At 48.5% G+C, this 21,008-nt stretch overlaps 1 protein-coding gene across 2 annotated transcripts in view; it reads left to right on the forward strand.

The window, feature by feature from the left end:
- GAS8 (growth arrest specific 8) overlaps positions 1-21,008 on the forward strand; it is a 65,896-nt gene that overhangs the window by 35,051 nt on the left and 9,837 nt on the right. For both annotated transcript variants that reach the window (XM_068260958.1, XM_068260959.1), the window contains 5 exons: positions 1,396-1,593; positions 4,691-4,897; positions 5,044-5,098; positions 11,547-11,752; positions 17,429-17,596. In XM_068260958.1, the coding sequence (XP_068117059.1) occupies positions 1,396-1,593; positions 4,691-4,897; positions 5,044-5,098; positions 11,547-11,752; positions 17,429-17,596 (834 nt within the window). The remainder of the gene's footprint in view (positions 1-1,395; positions 1,594-4,690; positions 4,898-5,043; positions 5,099-11,546; positions 11,753-17,428; positions 17,597-21,008) is intronic.

The following is a 21,008-nucleotide window of genomic DNA, read 5'->3' on the forward strand; positions in this document are numbered from 1 at the left end:
CAAGTCTAAATTCACTTATTTCACTTCTCTTTATGTTAAGCACTATAGTTAGTGCAAAACCGCCGCATCCCCGCAGCAAAACGAGGGGTTTATACCCCTTAAATTCCCTGTGCAAAATCCACAACTTTCTTGGTTGTGGATTTTGCTGCCCATGGAGGCAGAGCTTTGAGCTGCAGCTCTGCCTCCATTCGCGTCAGTCTGCCCGCGGATCTCCGCCTCTCCCCGCCCCTCTCTGTGAAGGAATATTGAGAGAGGAGGGTAGATGTGACGACCAGCGGGGATTGACGCGCAAAGAGGCAGAGCTACAGCCCTAATCTCTGCCTCAAGCAGGAAGCGCTCCCAGGACTTAGACAAGGGTATTTGGGGGGTATAAACCCATCGTTTTGCCGCGGGGATGCGGCGGTTAAGCACTATCTATTGTGCTTTACATAAATAGACGTTAAAAACGCGGATTTAGACTCGCTTCAGAGTCTTGTACTGGAAACAATATAAATGTCTCTGCTCCTAAGGTCTTATTTCTTAGCTGTACTACACAACCAATTCATTATATCATAATGGGGTTTTTTTTTCGCTTCAGTGTCTCTTTAAATTTAAATTCAACTTTCCGCTTTGTCCAGTGCCCAAATTATACACTGTGTGCCACTGTCTCCGTAAGTAAGAGTAAAGCACAGATGGGTCGGCACCACCAACTGTATAAGTATAGCTCTTTTGTTGCATTAAAACAGCGGCAACAGTAACAGACCGCTGCTAGAATATCACCCAAAATGATCACAACATTTTTATTTTAAACAACAAAGTTGTGTATCTAGTACGCTAACCTGTGTAAAAAAAAAAAAAATGCTTAAAGAGGAACTTCAGCCTAAACAAACATACTGTCATTAAGTTACATTAGTTATGTTAATTAAAATAGATAGGTAATATAATCTGTTACCCACCCTGGTTTTAAAAGAACAGGCAAATGTTTGTGATTTCATGGGGGCAGCCATCTTTTTGGTTGAAAGGAGGTGACAGGGAGCATGAGACACAGTTCCAACTGTCCTGTGTGCTGATCACCCCTCCCAGTTGCTAGGCAATGTGAATAACAACATAGGAAATCCCATCATGCTTTGCACAGCATCAGGGAAAAAACGCCCGGGCAGTTTCTTTGATGGGTGGAGCTTAGCTAAAAATGCAGCTAAAAATGATGCTTTGGTAAGAAAAACAACGTTCTGATGCTGTGAAACACCAAACCTTTTCAGTGATGCCGAGTAGATTTTTAGTCTGGAGGTTCACTTTAACCTTATACTGCATAGATGTGCTAGTATTGTATAAGTCATGTCTACCTTGACACTGTGTGACATTGCCACTGAATATACATATAATAAATCCTAGCATTGCATTGTGATTGGCTTTCAGCTTGAGGAGCACATTGTGCGGCTGCGAGAGGAGCTGGACAGAGAGAGGGAAGAGAGGAACTACTTCCAGCTGGAGAGAGATAAAATCCACACCTTCTGGGAGATCACACGGCGCCAGATGGAGGAGAAGAAAGCAGAACTGCGGAACAAGGACCGCGAGATGGAGGAGGCGGAGGAGAGGCATCAAGTGGAGATCAAGGTGAGGACAGCATCTGACTATCTGTGATGTCACTTCCTGCCTAGAGAAGCTTGCAGACTAACGTCGGCCACACCCACCCTTCAATCGTTGTTGTGCAGTATGAGTAGGGATGATCAATGAGATGCAAATACTTCCAAAATTATGCAAATTTTTTTGCAAATATATGCAGCTTGAAAAAAGGACCAATCAGTTTAAACCTGGGTTTAAATTGATTGGTCCATTTTTAAACTGCATACTTTTGCATAAAAAAATCGCATCACCTCGGAAGCATTTGCATCTCTTTGATCATCCCTACTCATGAGACATTCCTTGGCAAATTAGATAACTGTGATTGAATCTGCTGAAGATTGTTGCCCCAACATGCTGCCTCAAACCTGGCTAGCCCAGTTGGTAGAGCATGAAACTTGTAATCTCGGAGTCGTGGGTTCTTTCCCCACATTGGGCAGTAAAAGTTTCTCGTTTTGGGCAGCATGGTGGCATAGTGGATAGCACTTTCGCCTTGCAGTGCTGGATCCCTGGTTCAAAGCCCAGCCAGGGCACCTTCTGAACAGAGCTTGTATTTCTCCCTGGGTCAAGGTGGGTTTCCTCCAGGCACTCCGGTTTCTTCCCACATCCCAAAAACATACAGATAAGATTAGATTGTGAGCTCCTCTGAGGGACAGTTGGTGACAAGACAATATATTCTGTACAGCGCTGTGGAAGATGTTGGCGCTATATAGATACTAAATAATAATTTTGATCAATTTGTAGCTGAAATCGGCCGCCAGTACCAATCGGAGAGGAGAGGTTTATTTTCTGGTCGAGGGGTGTGGCGGGGGTGCAGCAGTATTAATACTGAGGGCCTACATCTGGTGACATGTCCCCCCTGCTAATGCTGCTCTCCAGTATGCAGCGTATTAGTGCAGCAGATCTCTCTGACGCTCACCTCTCCAGCTGGGGCGCTCCTTCCTCTACGCTGCCATCATCTCCCAGTGCCTGTAGTGACCCAGCAGTATGTACACACTCACGTGGCAATGGTTTGTCCAGAAGCTTCCTTGATCCTCCACTGCTGGCTTCACCTCCATGGGCATGCTGCCATCCGTGTCTGTGCGTGGCCGTACAGTCATGTGCTAGTAGGGTGTGCGTCTACGCAATTGCATGAAGGAAAATGGTCGCGCTCCCATCCGTGTCTGTGTGGCCATACAGTGCAGGTGCTAGTAGGGTGTGCATCTTTGTAATTGCACAAAGGAAAAGGGCCGCTCCCCCATTTGTGGCTGTGCGTGGCCGTACTGTGCAGGTGCTAGTAGGGTGTGCGTCTATGCAATTGTATTAAGGAAAATGGTCGCGCTCCCATCCGTGTCCGTACAGTGTAGGTGTTAGTAGGGTGTGCGTCTACGTAATTGCATGAAGGAAAAGGGTCTCGCTCCCATCCGTGTCTGTGCATGGCCATACAGTGCAAGTGCTAGAAGGGTGTGCATCTACGCAATTGTATGAAGGAAAAGGGCTGCGTTCCCGTCCGTGGCTGTGCGTGGCCATACAGTGCAAGTGCTAGTAGGGTGTGTGTTTACGCAATTGTATGAAGGAAAAGGGCTGCGCTCCCATCCGTGGCTGTGCGTGGCCATACAGTGCAAGTGCTAGTAGGGTGTGTGTTTACGCAATTGTATGAAGGAAAAGGGCTGCGCTCCCATCCGTGGCTGTGCGTGGCCATACAGTGCAAGTGCTAGTAGGGTGTGTGTTTACGCAATTGTATGAAGGAAAAGGGCTGCGCTCCCATCCGTGGCTGTGCGTGGCCATACAGTGCAAGTGCTAGTAGGGTGTGTGTTTACGCAATTGTATGAAGGAAAAGGGCTGCGCTCCCATCCGTGGCTGTGCGTGGCCATACAGTGCAAGTGCTAGTAGGGTGTGTGTTTACGCAATTGTATGAAGGAAAAGGGCTGTGCTCCCATCCGTGGCTGTGCGTGGCCATACAGTGCAGGTGCTAGTAGGGTGTGCGTTTACGCAATTGCATGAAGGAAAATGGCTGCGCTCCCATCCGTGGCTGTGCGTGGCCATACAGTGCAAGTGCTAGTAGGGTGTGTGTTTACGCAATTGTATGAAGGAAAAGGGCTGCGCTCCCATCCGTGGCTGTGCGTGGTCGTACAGTGCAGGTGCTAGTAGGGTGTGCGTTTACGCAATTGCATGAAGGAAAATGGCTGCGCTCCCATCCGTGGCTGTGCGTGGCCATACAGTGCAAGTGCTAGTAGGGTGTGTGTTTACGCAATTGTATGAAGGAAAAGGGCTGCGCTCCCATCCGTGGCTGTGCGTGGCCATACAGTGCAAGTGCTAGTAGGGTGTGTGTTTACGCAATTGTATGAAGGAAAAGGGCTGCGCTCCCATCCGTGGCTGTGCGTGGTCGTACAGTGCAGGTGCTAGTAGGGTGTGTGTTTACGCAATTGTATGAAGGAAAAGGGCTGCGCTCCCATCCGTGGCTGTGCGTGGCCATACAGTGCAGGTGCTAGTAGGGTGTGTGTTTACGCAATTGTATGAAGGAAAAGGGCTGCGCTCCCATCCGTGGCTGTGCGTGGCCATACAGTGCAGGTGCTAGTAGGGTGTGCACTTGCGCCGGTGCACAAAGGAAAAAGCCGTGTGCAAGTAGCGTTGTACAACTGCACAGGCATGATCCCTGCTGGGGCCTGCACACTGCGGCCGTGCTCATTCAGGGACGGGAATGCGGCCACAAGCGATATATATATACACACACACACACACACACACACACACACACACACACACACACACACACACACACACACACACACGTACACACACACACACACGTACACACACACACGTGTGTATATATATATATATATATATATATATATATATATATATATATATATATATATATATATATTTAAATTTTTTTATTTTTTTATTTTTTTTTAAATCTCATTAACAATAAAAGAGATGTTTTGCCTGATCGCTTGCCTGATCGCTTTCTGTTCATTGAAGAATGGTACACATTTTACAGAATCTAGCAGGTATAGGATATGTAAACGTAAGTCCAACTGTCTCTTTCATTGCTTTTCCCTTTAGACACAGGCACCTGTGCTTAGCTGTCCTTCCTGTATTGCAGGTGTATAAGCAGAAGGTGAAGCATCTGTTATATGAGCACCAGAATAACATCTCAGAGCTGAAGGCAGAGGGCAGCGTTGCTATGAAGCTGGCACAGACGGAACATCACGGGCAGGAGAACACGCTGCGTCGGGACATGCATGGATTGCGGGTGGACCTTAAAGAACAGGAGCTGGCCAATGAGATGCTGCTGAAGAACCTGAAGCTGGTGAGAGGAGGGAGCAGGGTGACGGCTAAGCAGAGCTTACAGCTGCACTTCGCTGTGTGCTTCTGCTTCGGGGGGAATATAACCTTCACACTCTATTCAAGGACAGAAGCTATTCCATTTCTCACAGCCTTGTTCCCTCTCTGCAGAAACAAGACGAGGAGATCACACGGCTGAGGAATGACTTTGAGAGACAAGTGAGAGGTCAGTGTTGAAGTGGACCTGTCCTTTCACCAAAACATGAATTGCGTAACGGCTTGTGGTACTGGAAAGTATTTCAATAACCCGTGTCTGTGCCTGGGGGAGTGGGGATGTTTAAACTGGGTGCCTGGCAGGGCATTTTCTAGGCTAAAATGCGCCCCTCCCCCCCCCCCCCCCCCCCCCAGCTAGCCAGCTATAGGTCCAACCAGTATAGGTAGCCAGGCACTGGTACCCCAGTATAGGTATATAGGTATCCAGGCATAGGTGCCCCAGTATAGTTGCCCCCAGTATAGGTTAGATAGGCAGGTGCCCCCGGTATAGGTTAGATAGGTAGGTGCCCCCAGTACAGGTTAGCTAGGTGGGTGCCTCTAATAGGGAGCCAGAATAGTTGCCCCCAGCATAGGTTAGTTAGGTAGGTGCCTCCAATATATGTAGCCAGTATAGTTTCCACCAGTATAGGGTAGCTAGGTAGGTAGGTGCCCCCAATACAGGTTAGTTAAGTAGGTGCCCCAGTATAGGTTAGATAGGTAGGTGCCCCTAGTATAGATTAGATAGGTAGGTGCCCTTAGTAGAGGTTAGATTGGCAGCTGCCCCCCGAGTATAGGTTAGATAGGTAACTGCCCACCAGTATAGGTTAGATAGGTAGCTGTCCCCCAGTATAGTTTAGATTGGTAGCTGACCCCCAGTATAGGTTAGATTAGGTAGCTGCCCTGCAGCATAGGTTAGTTAAGTAGGTGCCTCCAATATAGGTAGCCAGTATAGTTGCCACCAGTATAGGCTAGCTAGGTAGGTAGGTGCCCCCAATACAGGTTTGCTAAGTAGGTGCCCCCAGTCTAGGTTAGATAGGTAGGTTCCCCCTAGTATTGATTAGATAGGTAGGTTCCCCCTAGTATTGATTAGATAGGTAGCTGCCCCACAGTATAGTTTAGATTGGTAGCTGCCCCCCACTATAGGTTAGATTAGGTAGCTGCCCCCCAGTATAGGTTAGATGGGTAGCTGCCCCCCAGTATAGGTTAGATGGGTAGCTGCCCCCCAGTATAGGTTAGATGGGTAGCTGCCCCCAGTATAGGTTAGATTAGGTAGCTGCCCCCCAGTATAGGTTAGATTAGGTAGCTGCCCCCCAGTATAGGTTAGATTAGGTAGCTTCCCACAGTATAGGTTAGATAGGTAGCTGCCCTCCAGTATAGGTTAGATTAGGTAGCTGCCCCCAGTATAGGTTAGATAGGTAGCTGCCCCCCAGTATAGGTTAGGTTAGGCAGGTGCTCCCCAGTATAGGTTAGATAGGTAGGTGCCCCTAGTATAGATTAGATAGGTAGGTGCCTCCAGTAGAGGTTAGATTGGCAGCTGCCCCCCGAGTATAGGTTAGATAGGTAACTGCCCACCAGTATAGGTTAGATAGGTAGCTGTCCCCCAGTATAGTTTAGATTGGTAGCTGCCCCCCAGTATAGGTTAGATTAGGTAGCTGCCCCCCAGTATAAGTTAGATAGGTAGCTGCCCCCAGTATAGGTTAGATTAGGTAGGTGCCCCGCAGCATAGGTTAGTTAAGTAGGTGCCTCCAATATAGGTAGCAAGTATAGTTGCCACCAGTATAGGCTAGCTAGGTAGGTAGGTGCCCCCAATACAGGTTAGCTAAGTAGGTGCACCCAGTCTAGGTTAGATAGGTAGGTTCCCCCTAGTATTGATTAGATGGGTAGCTGCCCCACAGTATAGTTTAGATTGGTAGCTGCCCCCCACTATAGGTTAGATTAGGTAGCTGCCCCCCAGTATAGATTATATTAGGTAGCTGCCCCCAGTATAGGTTAGATGGGTAGCTTCCCCCCAGTATAGGTTAGATGGGTAGCTGCCCCCAGTATAGGTTAGATTAGGTAGCTGCCCCCCCAGTATAGGTTAGTTTAGGTAGCTGCCCCCCAGTATAGGTTAGATTAGGTAGCTGCCCCCCAGTATAGGTTAGATTAGGTAGCTGCCCCCCAGTATAGGTTAGATTAGGTAGCTGCCCCCCATTATAGTTTAGATTGGTAGCTGCCCCCCAGTATAGGTTAGATTAGGTAGCTGCCCCCCAGTATAGGTTAGATAGGTAGCTGCCCCCAGTATAGGTTAGATTAGGTAGGTGCCCCGCAGCATAGGTTAGTTAAGTAGGTGCCTCCAATATAGGTAGCAAGTATAGTTGCCACCAGTATAGGCTAGCTAGGTAGGTAGGTGCCCCCAATACAGGTTAGCTAAGTAGGTGCACCCAGTCTAGGTTAGATAGGTAGGTTCCCCCTAGTATTGATTAGATAGGTAGCTGCCCCACAGTATAGTTTAGATTGGTAGCTGCCCCCCACTATAGGTTAGATTAGGTAGCTGCCCCCCAGTATAGGTTATATTAGGTAGCTGCCCCCCAGTATAGGTTATATTAGGTAGCTGCCCCCAGTATAGGTTAGATGGGTAGCTTCCCCCCAGTATAGGTTAGATGGGTAGCTGCCCCCCAGTATAGGTTAGATTAGGTAGCTGCCCCCCAGTATAGGTTAGATTAGGTAGCTGCCCCCCAGTATAGGTTAGATTAGGTAGCTGCCGCCCAGTATAGGTTAGATTAGGTAGCTGCCCCCCAGTATAGGTTAGATTAGGTAGCTGCCCCCCAGTATAGGTTAGATAGGTAGCTGCCCTCCAGTATAGGTTAGATAGGTAGCTGCCCCCCAGTATAGGTTAGGTTAGGCAGGTGCTCCCCAGTAAAGGTTAGATAGGTAGCTGCCCCCCAGGGTAGGTAGGTAGGTACCCCCTCCCCATAATGGAGGGGGGAGTCAGCTGCGGGGAGGGCAGCCCGACTTCTCCCTTCCTCTCCCCGGGCCGCCCTCCGTGCTCTCCCCTCCGATGCAGAGCGCAGCAGCCAGCAGGGAAACGCTGTAATAGTCACAACTCACCTCCCTGGTTCCAATCACCACTCACTTGCCGCTGGTCTCCTCCTCTGCATACACGCTGATACACATGCTGCTTCCAGCTAAACAGGAAGCGTGTGTCTACGCGTTTATGCAGAGAGGAGACCAGCGGCTAGTGAGCAGCGATTGAAACCAGGGAGGTGAGTGACTATTTCCAGCGCTTCCTGCTGTGCTCTGCATCGGAGAGGGGGAGCACGGAGGGCAGCAATGGAGAGGAAGGGAGGGAGAGGTCGGGCTGCCCTCCCCGCGGCTGCAGCTCCCCCTCCATTACAGCGCCCCCTTCTGTCAGCGCTCAGGGCGGCCGCATGGCCCTAGAAACGGGCCTGGTGCCTGGCAATGTGGGAACCAGGTATCAGCTGTGGCGATTTCTGCCCATATTTGCATTAACGGGTCTTAGCAAGTCTTCCAAACACGCCTACCTAGCCTAATCAAATATCACCCCCTGCTCATGTGTTTCAGCTTAACCTCACCACCTTTCCTGTGCCTAACACTAACCTCACTCCTACTCACCTGCCTCACTGTAAACTCCACCCCCTACACTGTGCCTAACCATACTTAACCACTACTTCGCTTAACCATAACTTCACCTGCTGTCCTATACCTAACCCTTAAAGAGGAACTGTATCCGAAAATCTTAACATTTAATACACATACAACTGAGAAGTGCGGTTCTTCCTGAATAAAATGAGCCATAAATTACTTCTCTCTTATGTTGCTGTCACTTAGAGTAAATAGTAGAAATCTGACATTACCGACAGGTTCTGGGCTTGTCCATCTCTCCATAGGGGATTCTCAGCATGGCCTTTATTCTTTATAAAGACACTCCCTGAAAAAGATTTATACAAAGATGCTGACGAGCCTGCCTGCTCACCGTACACTTTTTTTTGCAGTTGGACGGAGCAACTGCCAGTCATTAAGTGCATTTTGAAAATAAAGAAATCCCTGTGAACCCCCCATGAGGAGATGGGCTAGTCCAAAATCTATCGGTTCTGTCAGATTTCTACTACCTACTGTAAGTGACAGCAACATAGGAGAAAAGTAATTTATGGCTCATTTTAATTTTACTCTGGAAGAAACATACTTCTTGATTGTATATATTTTACATTTTAAGATTTTTGCGACAGAGGTCCTTTAAATCCAAAGTGAGTCTGCACACAAACAGGTTGACAGGAACCAAAGGCTTTATTGTTACATAGGCATATGGCCATCACTCTGACGATTATTTTGTGGGCCTCGAGGGTCCACTTTTTGATAAAAAAAAAAAAATCTTTAAAACCATACTGTTCCATTGCTCAATGTTGTGCAATGCTATGGACTGTCAAACTACTGCCACTCCCACCCCGCCCCTGATCAATTAAATTCTTCTATCTGGTCCAGTCCATAATTTTGATTGATTTATGGGGTTTTTCTTTCTGAGCGATCGAATCTACCGGGTAAATTGACACGTTTGGCTAACTTTAGAGACTTGATTATGGGCAGGCTCAGATTTATATCACAGGAGCCTATAGGCACAGATGTCCTCGCTGGCACCCTAGACTTTGTCCTCCACAAACCTACAAACCCCCTCCGAATTGCACCACAAGTGTCCTTCCATTTCCCTTCATAGCTACAGGTGCCCCTGACCATTAGGTAGCCAGAGGTACCCTAGTATTAAGTAGCTAGTGGTGCTCCCGAGTGAAGGGAGATCTCATCACTGGAAAACCAAGAGCTGGGCGAGTAACTTCTCATTTACACTCCACTCGGTACTCTGCATAGGGAAGGAAGGAGATAGGCACTAGGGGAGGGGAGTGAGCCACCTTTCCATCATTAGGCGTCTGTAGGCACACGCCTACAGTGCCTTATGGTAAATCTGTCCTTGATTATCCTTCCTGGCGGTAAGCACGAGCTGAGCTCGGGCTATGCCGCGCAGGAGTATTTCTCAGGCCCTGCTGGGCCGATTTGCGTAATTTTTTGATGCACGCAGCTAGCACTTTGCGCAGCCTGGCCAATCAGTGCCAAGCAGCGCTGAGGGGTGTATTGGTACTCCCTCTGACGTCACGATGTCCATGACGTCGGTGACGTCATCACTCCCGCCGGGGGAAGCCCTAATGGAAATCCCATTCAGAACGGTATTTCCTGACTGGCCTGATCGCCAGAGGGGGTGGGGGGATGCCGTCCCGTGCCGTCCTCCTACGATCCTCCGTTCCCCGCCGCCAGCACCGGTCAATTGTACGTCTAACTAGACGAATAGTGCGCGCTCCCGCTCGCATCTCCAGGAGCTTACTGCGCAGGCGCAAGTTTCCCCATACTGCGCCTGCGCAGTAAGCTCCCGGAGATGCGAGCGGGAGCGACAGCCGCAGTTGTGTCAGAAGAATAATTGGACCGGTACCGGCGTCGGGAACAGAGGATCGTAGGAGGTCGGCGCGGGACATTACAACTGCAGGGGGCGAATAGAAGCCCCAGGTAAGTGTCAGATTTTTTTTTTAATGATCACAGAACCCCTTTAAAATACTGAACATTTTTCTTGCTTCACTTACTGCTCTGATCTTTGTGAATTGACGTTAGACAAGTGCTATGTGAGGTATACAGCACACGTCGGTAATTTATCTTGCAAGTCAGTAATTTAACTTTTCAGTGCAGTAATAGCTTTAGTGAATTGTTTAATAAGATGTTTGATGAAAGCTCCTGTTTTCTGCAACGCCAAATGCGGTGATGTTTAGTGAATTGATGCCAGTGTCTTATTATTTCTTATGTGGTAGGTGGGAATTTCTGGGCAACTGGCATAGCTCCCAACTGTCCCTCTTTTGGAAGGACAGTCCCTCTTTAGGAGCTCTGTCCCTCTGTCCTCCTCATTTGTCCCTCTTTTGGAAGGACAGTCCCTCTTTAGGAGCTCTGTCCCTCTGTCCTCCTCATTTGTCCCTCTTTTGGAAGGACAGTCCCTCTTTAGGAGCTCTGTCCCTCTGTCCTCCTCATTTGTCCCTCTTTTGGAAGGACAGTCCCTCTTTAGGAGCTCTGTCCCTCTGTCCTCCTCATTTGTCCCTCTTTTGGAAGGACAGTCCCTCTTTAGGAGCTCTGTCCCTCTGTCCTCCTCATTTGTCCCTCTTTCAGGACTTTGTTTCTCTTTCTATGTAAATATATAGATTTCTCTACTAAAAAATGTGTTTGACTCTAAACTTTATTCCCAATCTTTACATTGATATATTTCTAATTTTTAAATATGAATATGAAGGAAAATGAACCAGGATAGAAAGGACCAGTGTGATATGAATTATAAAACAACATATTTTTCTTATGAAATCCTTATGGTATGTGTGACTAGGGGTGTGACGGGGCGGGATCAGGGGCGTGGCTTAAGTGGCCCTCTTTCTCATCTCAAAAAGTTAGGAGGTATGCAACTGGTGCATCAAAATTAACTGCTGTTAGCTTTGACAAGCCATAGTTGGCTGCCTATTGAGTGGAGATATCATTTCTCCTAACATGAACAGTCCTGCTCTGTGTTTATAACATTTGTATAAGGAAAGTGGAGCATGTTAATGCTGTGACCTCTCTCTGACTCGCAGAGATTGAATTGAAGTATGAGAAGAAGATGCACATCCTGCGGGACGAGCTGGAGCTGCGCCGGAAGACAGAAATCCACGAAGTAGAGGAGAGGAAGAACGGGCAGATTAACACACTGATGAAGAACCACGAGAAGGCCTTCAGTGACATCAAAAACTACTACAATGACATCACACTGAACAATCTGGCTCTGATCAACTCACTGAAGGTAGAGCGGCCAAGTAATTGCAGCGTCCTATGTATAATAATAGCAGCTGCCCAGCGTGGAGCAATAAAGTCAGACTCCAGACACATAAATATCCTTACAGTATATAACCTTCACAGCTGCACACTAAAGCTGAGAGCTGGAGGGCTGCACTGCAAGCCAATCTGCCTCAACTGCCCTGTACAGTTATCAATAAGCTGCTGATCTTCCCTGTCCAGTCTGCAGGCTTTGCCCAGATTACAATAATCTGGTACTGAGGGGAGAATAGAGCACAAAACTGGCTGTGCTGTTAGGCAGGGCTGTCTGAATCACAAGACTAAGCACAGAAGTGAAAATATTTACACATACTGTATATTGTACAAATATTTAGCTATGTTCACTGTCTGTTTGGAGTTCAGATTTACTTAAAACGAAACTGAAGTTGGTTTAAAACAAACAGTTTCACTTGCCTGGGGTTTCTGAAAGCCCCCAGCAGCCTTCCTGTCCCGCTCCGGTCCTCCACGATCCTCCGTTCTCCCGCCGCCGCTCTGTTTCGTTTCTCGACTTCTGACTCGAGGCCTAAAGTACTCTGAAAAGGGCGATTTAGACCCTAGGGTCTTATACAAATTTATTAGCAAGGTAATTGACCCAATTGGCTGGTAATCATAAACTATTTAACTAGCAAAAGAAGCCAATCTAGACCGGAGCAAATATAGAAAAGTAATAGATACTTAACATGCATGTATAGTATAAAGAGTAAAAAATAAAATGTATTCAGCAAATCCAATAAATTACAATTTAAAACAAATTAAAATCTCCCAAATTAAACCAAGGGCTCTTGGTAACTCAGCCCAGACATTCATTATTGAATCATAAATGTGTTAATTATATGTAGATGTCCACAGCAGGCTGAAAAATATATTCTATCGCCATTAATGTGCAAAAAAGAGTGCAGAAAAAGTGGATAATGTGTGGACCCAACAAAAAAGTGTTTATATGTTGCTACTGTCCTTTATGTATACAGAAAAAATTAAAAAATGTTAAATAAACAATCAGGAAGGAGGAAAGGGACAACTGGCAATTTTTTTTTTATATAAGCCAGTGCCCGCATAATAGCAAATACCTCTATGATTAATAAAGTGACTCAGTGCATACAAGGTGCAACTTTGTGCAACCTAGCAAAAAACATTAACATGAACGTGCATACAGATACATATATGCGCTGCATGTGGGGCTGCGTGCATGTGTGACCCCAAGGATGAAACTCGTGGAGACACACATGCACCCATACCCCCACAGCAGGGCTGTGCAAACAACAATACAATAACAGTTAAGCATCAATTATTAAACAAAGTGCATTTTTATCACTACCAGCACTCATAGAGGTATTTGCTATTATGCGGGCACTGGCTTATATAAAATATTTTTTTGCCAGTTGTCCCCTTCCTCCTAGATGGGCTAGTCCAGAATCTATCGGTAATGTCAGATTTCTACTACTTACTGTAAGTGACAGCAACATAGGAGAAAAGTAATTCATGGTTCATTTTACCCTGGAAGAAACGTTTTATTTTTATTTCTATATGTTTACATGTATTTTAAATTTTAAGATTTTCGCAACAGAGGTCCTTTAATTGGCCCGAGACCGCAGTTACAGAAGTGGTTAAACTAAACTATTCTTCCCTTATTTAGAATTGGTCCAGGTCTCTGGAGGTCCCTTCACAATGGGAGTGGAGATCCTTCGGCCTGTAGAAAAGGGGGGGGGGGAGACCGGGACAGGAGCTGTGGGGGGTGCCCGCACCCCACACAGCTCCTGTTAAAGGTTATTTATTTTTATTGACCTGAGAGGGCGTGCTTAGACCCGTGAAACGCGTTGTCTACAGTTAACCACTTTAATAAAGTCTCCTTATACCCCATCGTGTGGGTCTTCTTTGGAAGTAAGAAACCTCTTTCTATATTACTGCACTACCACACTTAGACCCATTAGTAGAAAAATTGGGCGCCTCCCCAAACCTCTTAAACAGTGGCTTCCCTTATTTAAAAGGAATAGGATGATCATTTGTCCTAGCAGTCACATGAAGGTGATCCAGTATAATAGTAGACACATAGTAATCAGCTGCTTTCAGTGGCATGGCTGCTCCGTATGGACAGAGGATTGTGTCTCCCATAACGTGGCTGCTCTCAGTGGCATGGCCGCTACGTATGGATAGAGGATTGTGTCTCCCATAACGTGGCTGCCTCAGTGGCATGGCTGCTACGTATGGATAGAGGATTGTGTCTCCCATAACGTGGCTGCCTCAGTGGCATGGCTGCTACGTATGGACAGAGGATTGTGTCTCCCATAACGTGGCTGCCTCAGTGGCATGGCTGCTACGTATGGACAGAGGATTGTGTCTCCCATAACGTGGCTGCCTCAGTGGCATGGCTGCTATGTATGGATAGAGGATTGTGTCTCCCATAACGTGGCTGCCTCAGTGGCATGGCTGCTACGTATGGACAGAGGATTGTGTCTCCCATAACGTGGCTGCCTCAGTGGCATGGCTGCTACGTATGGACAGAGGATTGTGTCTCCCATAACGTGGCTGCCTCAGTGGCATGGCTGCTACGTATGGACAGAGGATTGTGTCTCCCATAACGTGGCTGCTTTCAGTGGCATGGCTGCTACGTATGGACAGAGGATTGTGTCTCCCATAACGTGGCTGCCTCAGTGGCATGGCTGCTACGTATGGACAGAGGATTGTGTCTCCCATAACGTGGCTGCTTTCAGTGGCATGGCTGCTACGTATGGACAGAGGATTGTGTCTCCCATAACGTGGCTGCCTCAGTGGCATGGCTGCTACGTATGGACAGAGGATTGTGTCTCTCATAACGTGGCTGCCTCAGTGGCATGGCTGCTACGTATGGACAGAGGATTGTGTCTCCCATAACGTGGCTGCCTCAGTGGCATGGTTGCTATGTATGGACAGAGGATTGTGTCTCCCATAACGTGGCTGCTCTCAGTGGCATGGCTGCTCCGTATGGACAGAGGATTGTGTCTCCCATAACGTGGCTGCTCTCAGTGGCATGGCTGCTCCGTATGGACAGAGGATTGTGTTTCCCATAACGTGGCTGCCTCAGTGGCATGGCTGCTATGTATGGACAGAGGATTGTGTCTCTCATAACGTGGCTGCCTCAGTGGCATGGCTGCTACGTATGGACAGAGGATTGTGTCTCCCATAACGTGGCTGCTTTCAGTGGCATGGCTGCTACGTATGGACAGAGGGTTGTGTTTCCCATAACGTGGCTGCTCTGTGGCATGGCTGCTCCGTATGGACAGAGGATTGTGTCTCCCATAACGTGGCTGCCTCAGTGGCATGGCTGCTACGTATGGACAGAGGATTGTGTCTCCCATAACGTGGCTGCTCTCAGTGGCATGGCTGCTACGTATGGACAGAGGATTGTGTCTCTCATAACGTGGCTGCCTCAGTGGCATGGCTGCTCCGTATGGACAGAGGATTGTGTCTCTCATAACGTGGCTGCTCTCAGTGGCATGGCTGCTATGTATGGATAGAGGATTGTGTCTCCCATAACGTGACTGCTCTCAGTGGCATGGCTGCTACGTATGGACAGAGGATTGTGTCTCCCATAACGTGACTGCTTTCAGTGGCATGGCTGCTACGTATGGACAGAGGATTGTGTCTCTCATAACGTGACTGCTCTCAGTTGCATGGCTGCTCCGTATGGACAGAGGATTGTGTCTCCCATAACGTGACTGCTTTCAGTGGCATGGCTGCTACGTATGGACAGAGGATTGTGTTTCCCATAACGTGGCTGCCTCAGTGGCATGGCTGCTACGTATGGACAGAGGATTGTGTCTCCCATAACGTGGCTGCTTTCAGTGGCATGGCTGCTACGTATGGACAGAGGATTGTGTCTCCCATAACGTGGCTGCTCTCAGTGGCATGGCTGCTACGTATGGACAGAGGATTGTGTCTCCCATAACGTGGCTGCTCTCAGTGGCATGGCTGCTACGTATGGACAGAGGATTGTGTCTCTCATAACGTGACTGCTCTCAGTTGCATGGCTGCTCCGTATGGACAGAGGATTGTGTCTCCCATAACGTGACTGCTTTCAGTGGCATGGCTGCTACGTATGGACAGAGGATTGTGTTTCCCATAACGTGGCTGCCTCAGTGGCATGGCTGCTACGTATGGACAGAGGATTGTGTCTCCCATAACGTGGCTGCTTTCAGTGGCATGGCTGCTACGTATGGACAGAGGATTGTGTCTCCCATAACGTGGCTGCTCTCAGTGGCATGGCTGCTACGTATGGACAGAGGATTGTGTCTCCCATAACGTGGCTGCTCTCAGTGGCATGGCTGCTACGTATGGACAGAGGATTGTGTCTCCCATAACGTGGCTGCCTCAGTGGCATGGCTGCTATGTATGGACAGAGGATTGTGTCTCCCATAACGTGACTGCTCTCAGTGGCATGGCTGCTACGTATGGACAGAGGATTGTGTCTCCCATAACGTGGCTGCCTCAGTGGCATGGCTGCTACGTATGGACAGAGGATTGTGTCTCCCATAACGTGGCTGCCTCAGTGGCATGGCTGCTCCGTATGGATAGAGGATTGTGTCTCCCATAGCGTGGCTGTTCTCAGTGGCATGGCTGCTCCGTATGGACAGAGGATTGTGTCTCCCATAACGTGGCTGCTCTCAGTGGCATGGCTGCTACGTATGGACAGAGGATTGTGTCTCCCATAACGTGGCTGCCTCAGTGGCATGGCTGCTACGTATGGACAGAGGATTGTGTCTCCCATAACGTGGCTGCTCTCAGTGGCATGGCTCCTACGTATGGACAGAGGATTGTGTCTCCCATAACGTGGCTGCCTCAGTGGAATGGCCGCTACGTATGGATAGAGGATTGTGTCTCCCATAACGTGGCTGCCTCAGTGGCATGGCTGCTACGTATGGATAGAGGATTGTGTCTCCCATAACGTGGCTGCCTCAGTGGCATGGCTGCTACGTATGGACAGAGGATTGTGTCTCCCATAACGTGGCTGCCTCAGTGGCATGGCTGCTACGTATGGACAGAGGTTTGTGTCTCCCATAACGTGGCTGCTCTCAGTGGCATGGCTACTCCGTATGGATAGAGGATTGTGTCTCCCATAACGTGGCTGCCTCAGTGGCATGGCTGCTACGTATGGACAGAGGATTGTGTCTCCCATAACGTGGCTGCCTCAGTGGCATGGCTGCTCCGTATGGATAGAGGATTGTGTCTCCCATAGCGTGGCTGCCTCAGTGGCATGGCCGCTACGTATGGACAGAGGATTGTGTCTCCCATAACGTGGCTGCCTCAGTGGCATGGCTGCTCCGTATGGATAGAGGATTGTGTCTCCCATAGCGTGGCTGCTCTCAGTGGCATGGCTGCTCCGTATGGACAGAGGATTGTGTCTCCCATAACGTGGCTGCCTCAGTGGCATGGCTGCTATGTATGGACAGAGGATTGTGTCTCCCATAACGTGGCTGCCTCAGTGGCATGGCTGCTATGTATGGACAGAGGATTGTGTCTCCCATAACGTGGCTGCTCTCAGTGGCCGATAATAATGGGATAGGGGAATCACACGGGTCATCTCTGTTTGTAGTAGGCTGATTCATTGCTGATCTCTCCCATTACCAAGTCTGTTCTCCAGCAGATACATGCCTCTGTTTTCCCCTCACAGGAGCAGATGGAGGAGATGAGGAAGAAGGAGGACCGGCTAGAGAAGGAGATGGCCGACCTCCAGTTACAGAATCGGCGGCTGACGGAGCCTCTGCAGAAGGCGCGGGAGGATGTGGCTGATCTCCAGAAACAGTTGGCCAACTATGAAAAGGACAAGGCGTCCCTGGCTGTAAGTGGCGACTCTCAAACACACGTTCATATCAGTCATGTGATCATCATAATGCACAGACTAGAAAGCTGCAATGCTCTACAAGTGGCTGGGTATGCTGCCCTTATGGTATAGACAGGAACGTGGTCACCACCTGCTGTTTGGCAAAAGGTATTACAGCTGTTGCTCAAAATGATTACTTTTAATCAAAAGTTTGCTTTCTAAAAACAGAAAGTATTTGCGATAGTGGGTGTAGTACCTGCACCCAGAACCTATATGGAACTGAGTACCTGCACTCAACACCCACATAATGACCAATACCCCCTCCATAACCAGCACCCACATCACACCCAGTAATCCCAGGGCAACTAGTTTTCCCCATAGCCAGCACTCAGCCCCAGGGGCGTAGCAATAGGGGGTGCAGAGGTAGCGACCGCATCAGGGCCCTTGGGCCAGAGGGGCCCCGAAGTGTCCACCCTCTATCACAGTATTAGCTCTCTGTTGGTCCTGTGCTGGTAATAATCACTTCTATAGATGCTTTGAATAGTAGTAATCATTAACAAACTGTTCCCCATTCCCTTCTTGCAACTCTGACACTGTGGTTGTCCTTAGCAGGTTTTGGTGCGCCGTATCAATTGTTATGTATAGAGTGCTTGGGGGGGCCCCATGTAAAACTTGCACCGGGGCCCACAGCTCCTTAGCTACGCCACTGCTCAGCCCCCATATGGGATTTAGTATTTCCCATACCTAGCAACTAGCTCCCATATGGCACCCAGTAGCCAGCACCCACAAGACACCAAATAACCTTCATGGCCCACACCCAGTACCCATAGATTGTACCCACATAGCACCCAGTATCTAGCCATTATGTACCCTTCCATCAGAGGCGTCCGAGCCATTAGGCAGCTATAAATTTTCGCCTAAGGCGACAGGAAGAGGCAAGGGCGCTTCTGCACTGAGTAGTGAGAGAAGAAATGCCTCTCAGCTGACTCAGGTGTCAGTTTACACAGCAGCAGCAGCAGCAGCGGGGCTGACTGGACTTCAGCTCAATGATTCAAAGAACCACAGTAATGAATGAGTCAGTGAGAGAAGGCACTCATCATAGTCAGGGATCCGAGGAGTACAGCATCATCAGCTCCTGAGTCCGACTCCTGAGAATTCAGTCCCTCTCTCTCTGCTACTGCTAACTGCGTGGATGTAGAGACTGTGTAGCAGCCAGGCATTGACTTCCCCCCCAGGCCGCCTTTCATTCAATGATTTAGGGTTGGTCCTGTGTCTGCTGTATTCAGGTTTGTTGATGTAAGGCAATGTAAAATACTAGGCTAGCTGATAAAAGTGCAATTAGAGGGCAGGCTAGCTGGTAAATATACACAGCATGATGTAGAACTCGTCTGGAGGGTCAGTGGGAAAAAATCTGTCTGGTCTCTCCCCATTGTTATAATGACTGCATGTGCAGATAAGGTCTTAAACAGGTTGAAAAGTTTTGACAGTCCCTAGACTCCAGGAGGGCTGCTTGCTGACTTGTGTAAGAGATTGGCAGGGACAGCAGTCCTATTACCAGCAACTAGTCTCTGTGTAATGTGGGACTGCAATACAGATAAACTGCTCCATCTCAGGCTATTCTCAGTCTCACTCCACTCCTCCTATCTCTGTATGTGTATAGTGTATGTCTACTGTGTGCTGTGTATAGTGTGCTCTGTGTGTGTGTGTGTGTGTGTGTGTGTGTGTGTGTGTGTGTATGTGTGTGTATGTGTGTGTTGTGTGCAGTGTGTGTACTGTGTGTGTGTGTGTATGTTGTGTGCAGTGTGTGTACTGTGTGTGTGTGTGTGTGTGTGTGTGTGTGTGTGTGTGTGTGTGTGTGTGTGTGTGTGTGTGTGTGTGTGTGTTGTGTGCAGTGTGTGTACTGTGCTGTGCGTGTCTAAAGTGTGTGTGTGTGTGTGTGTGTGTACTGTGTATAGTGTGTATGTTGTGTGCAGTGTGTGTACTGTGTGTGTGTGTGTATGTTGTGTGCAGTGTGTGTGTGCGTGTGTGTGTGTGTGTGTGTGTGTCTGTGTGTATAGTGTGTGTACTGTGCTGTGCATGTCTAGAGTGTGTGTGTGTGTGTGTACTGTGTATAGTGTGTATGTTGTGTGCAGTGTGTGTGTGTGTGTGTGTGTGTGTGTGTGTGTGTACACTGTGTGTGTGTACTGTGTGTGTGTGTGTGTGTACACTGTGTGTGTGTACTGTGTGTGTGTGTGTGTACACTGTGTGTGTGTGTGTACTGTGTGTAGTGTGTGTGTACACTGTGTGTGTGTACTGTGTGTGTGTGTGTGTGTACACTGTGTGTGTGTACTGTGTGTGTGTGTGTGTGTGTGTACACTGTGTGTGTGTACTGTGTGTGTGTGTGTGTACACTGTGTGTGTGTGTGTACTGTGTGTGGTGTGTGTGTACACTGTGTGTGTGTACTGTGTGTGTGTGTGTGTGTACACTGTGTGTGTGTACTGTGTGTGTGTGTGTGTGTACACTGTGTGTGTGTGTGTACTGTGTGTGGTGTGTGTGAGTGCATGCCGCAATAAGTATATTTTATGGTGAAACGCTCTGCTGCATAACAACTATTTTCTGGTGAACCCATGCCGCAATAAGTACATTTTCTGGTGAAACGCTGCTGCATTATGATTTTCGGGGGTCTTGGGGGTGGGGTTCACCACAGGAGTGGTGCTCACCATGAGGGGTGCGGGGTATGGGACTGGGGGCAATCACGGGGCGGGTGCCACAGGATTTCTCGCCTGGAGTGACAAAATGGCTAGAGACGCCCCTGCCTTCCATGGTCTGAACCCAAATACTGAACATCCAGTAACCACCCATGGTGCACATCCAACACACATGGCACTCCCTATCTACTCATATCTTATCAACCGCACCTACATGCGCCCAGTACCCACCCTTGGCCCTGCACTCACATGGCACTTTGTACCAATTAGCTCTCATATGGCACCCATTACTGTTTAGCACCATGTGCTTCTCAGTCAGCACCCAATACTGCTTAGCACCCACTGCAAATTAACACCAAATGGTACCTAGCATCCACTACAACTTATCACAAACTAGACCTTTTGTACCCACTGCAAATTGACACAGACTGTAGTTTGGCACCTCAGCACCCACTGCAACTGAGCACAAACTGGACTGTAGCATCTTAGCACCCACTGCAACTTTGCATCCACTGCACCTCGGCACTTACTGCAACTTTGCACCTACTGATACTCCGCACCCAGTGCATATTGGCAACCACTTCCTCTTTGCCTGAAAAGAAGCCTGGGAGCTTATCAAGAGAGACAGAGTCATGATAAGCGAGTCCGGACGTACATCAGGCTCCACTGTGCCCACTGCTGATTTAGGGTGGTGGAGAAAAAAAAAAGCTGCCTACTACTGCTATACGAGTAAAACGTGAACA

Source organism: Hyperolius riggenbachi, chromosome 11, assembly GCF_040937935.1.
Source record: "Hyperolius riggenbachi isolate aHypRig1 chromosome 11, aHypRig1.pri, whole genome shotgun sequence".
Lineage (NCBI taxonomy): Eukaryota > Metazoa > Chordata > Amphibia > Anura > Hyperoliidae > Hyperolius > Hyperolius riggenbachi.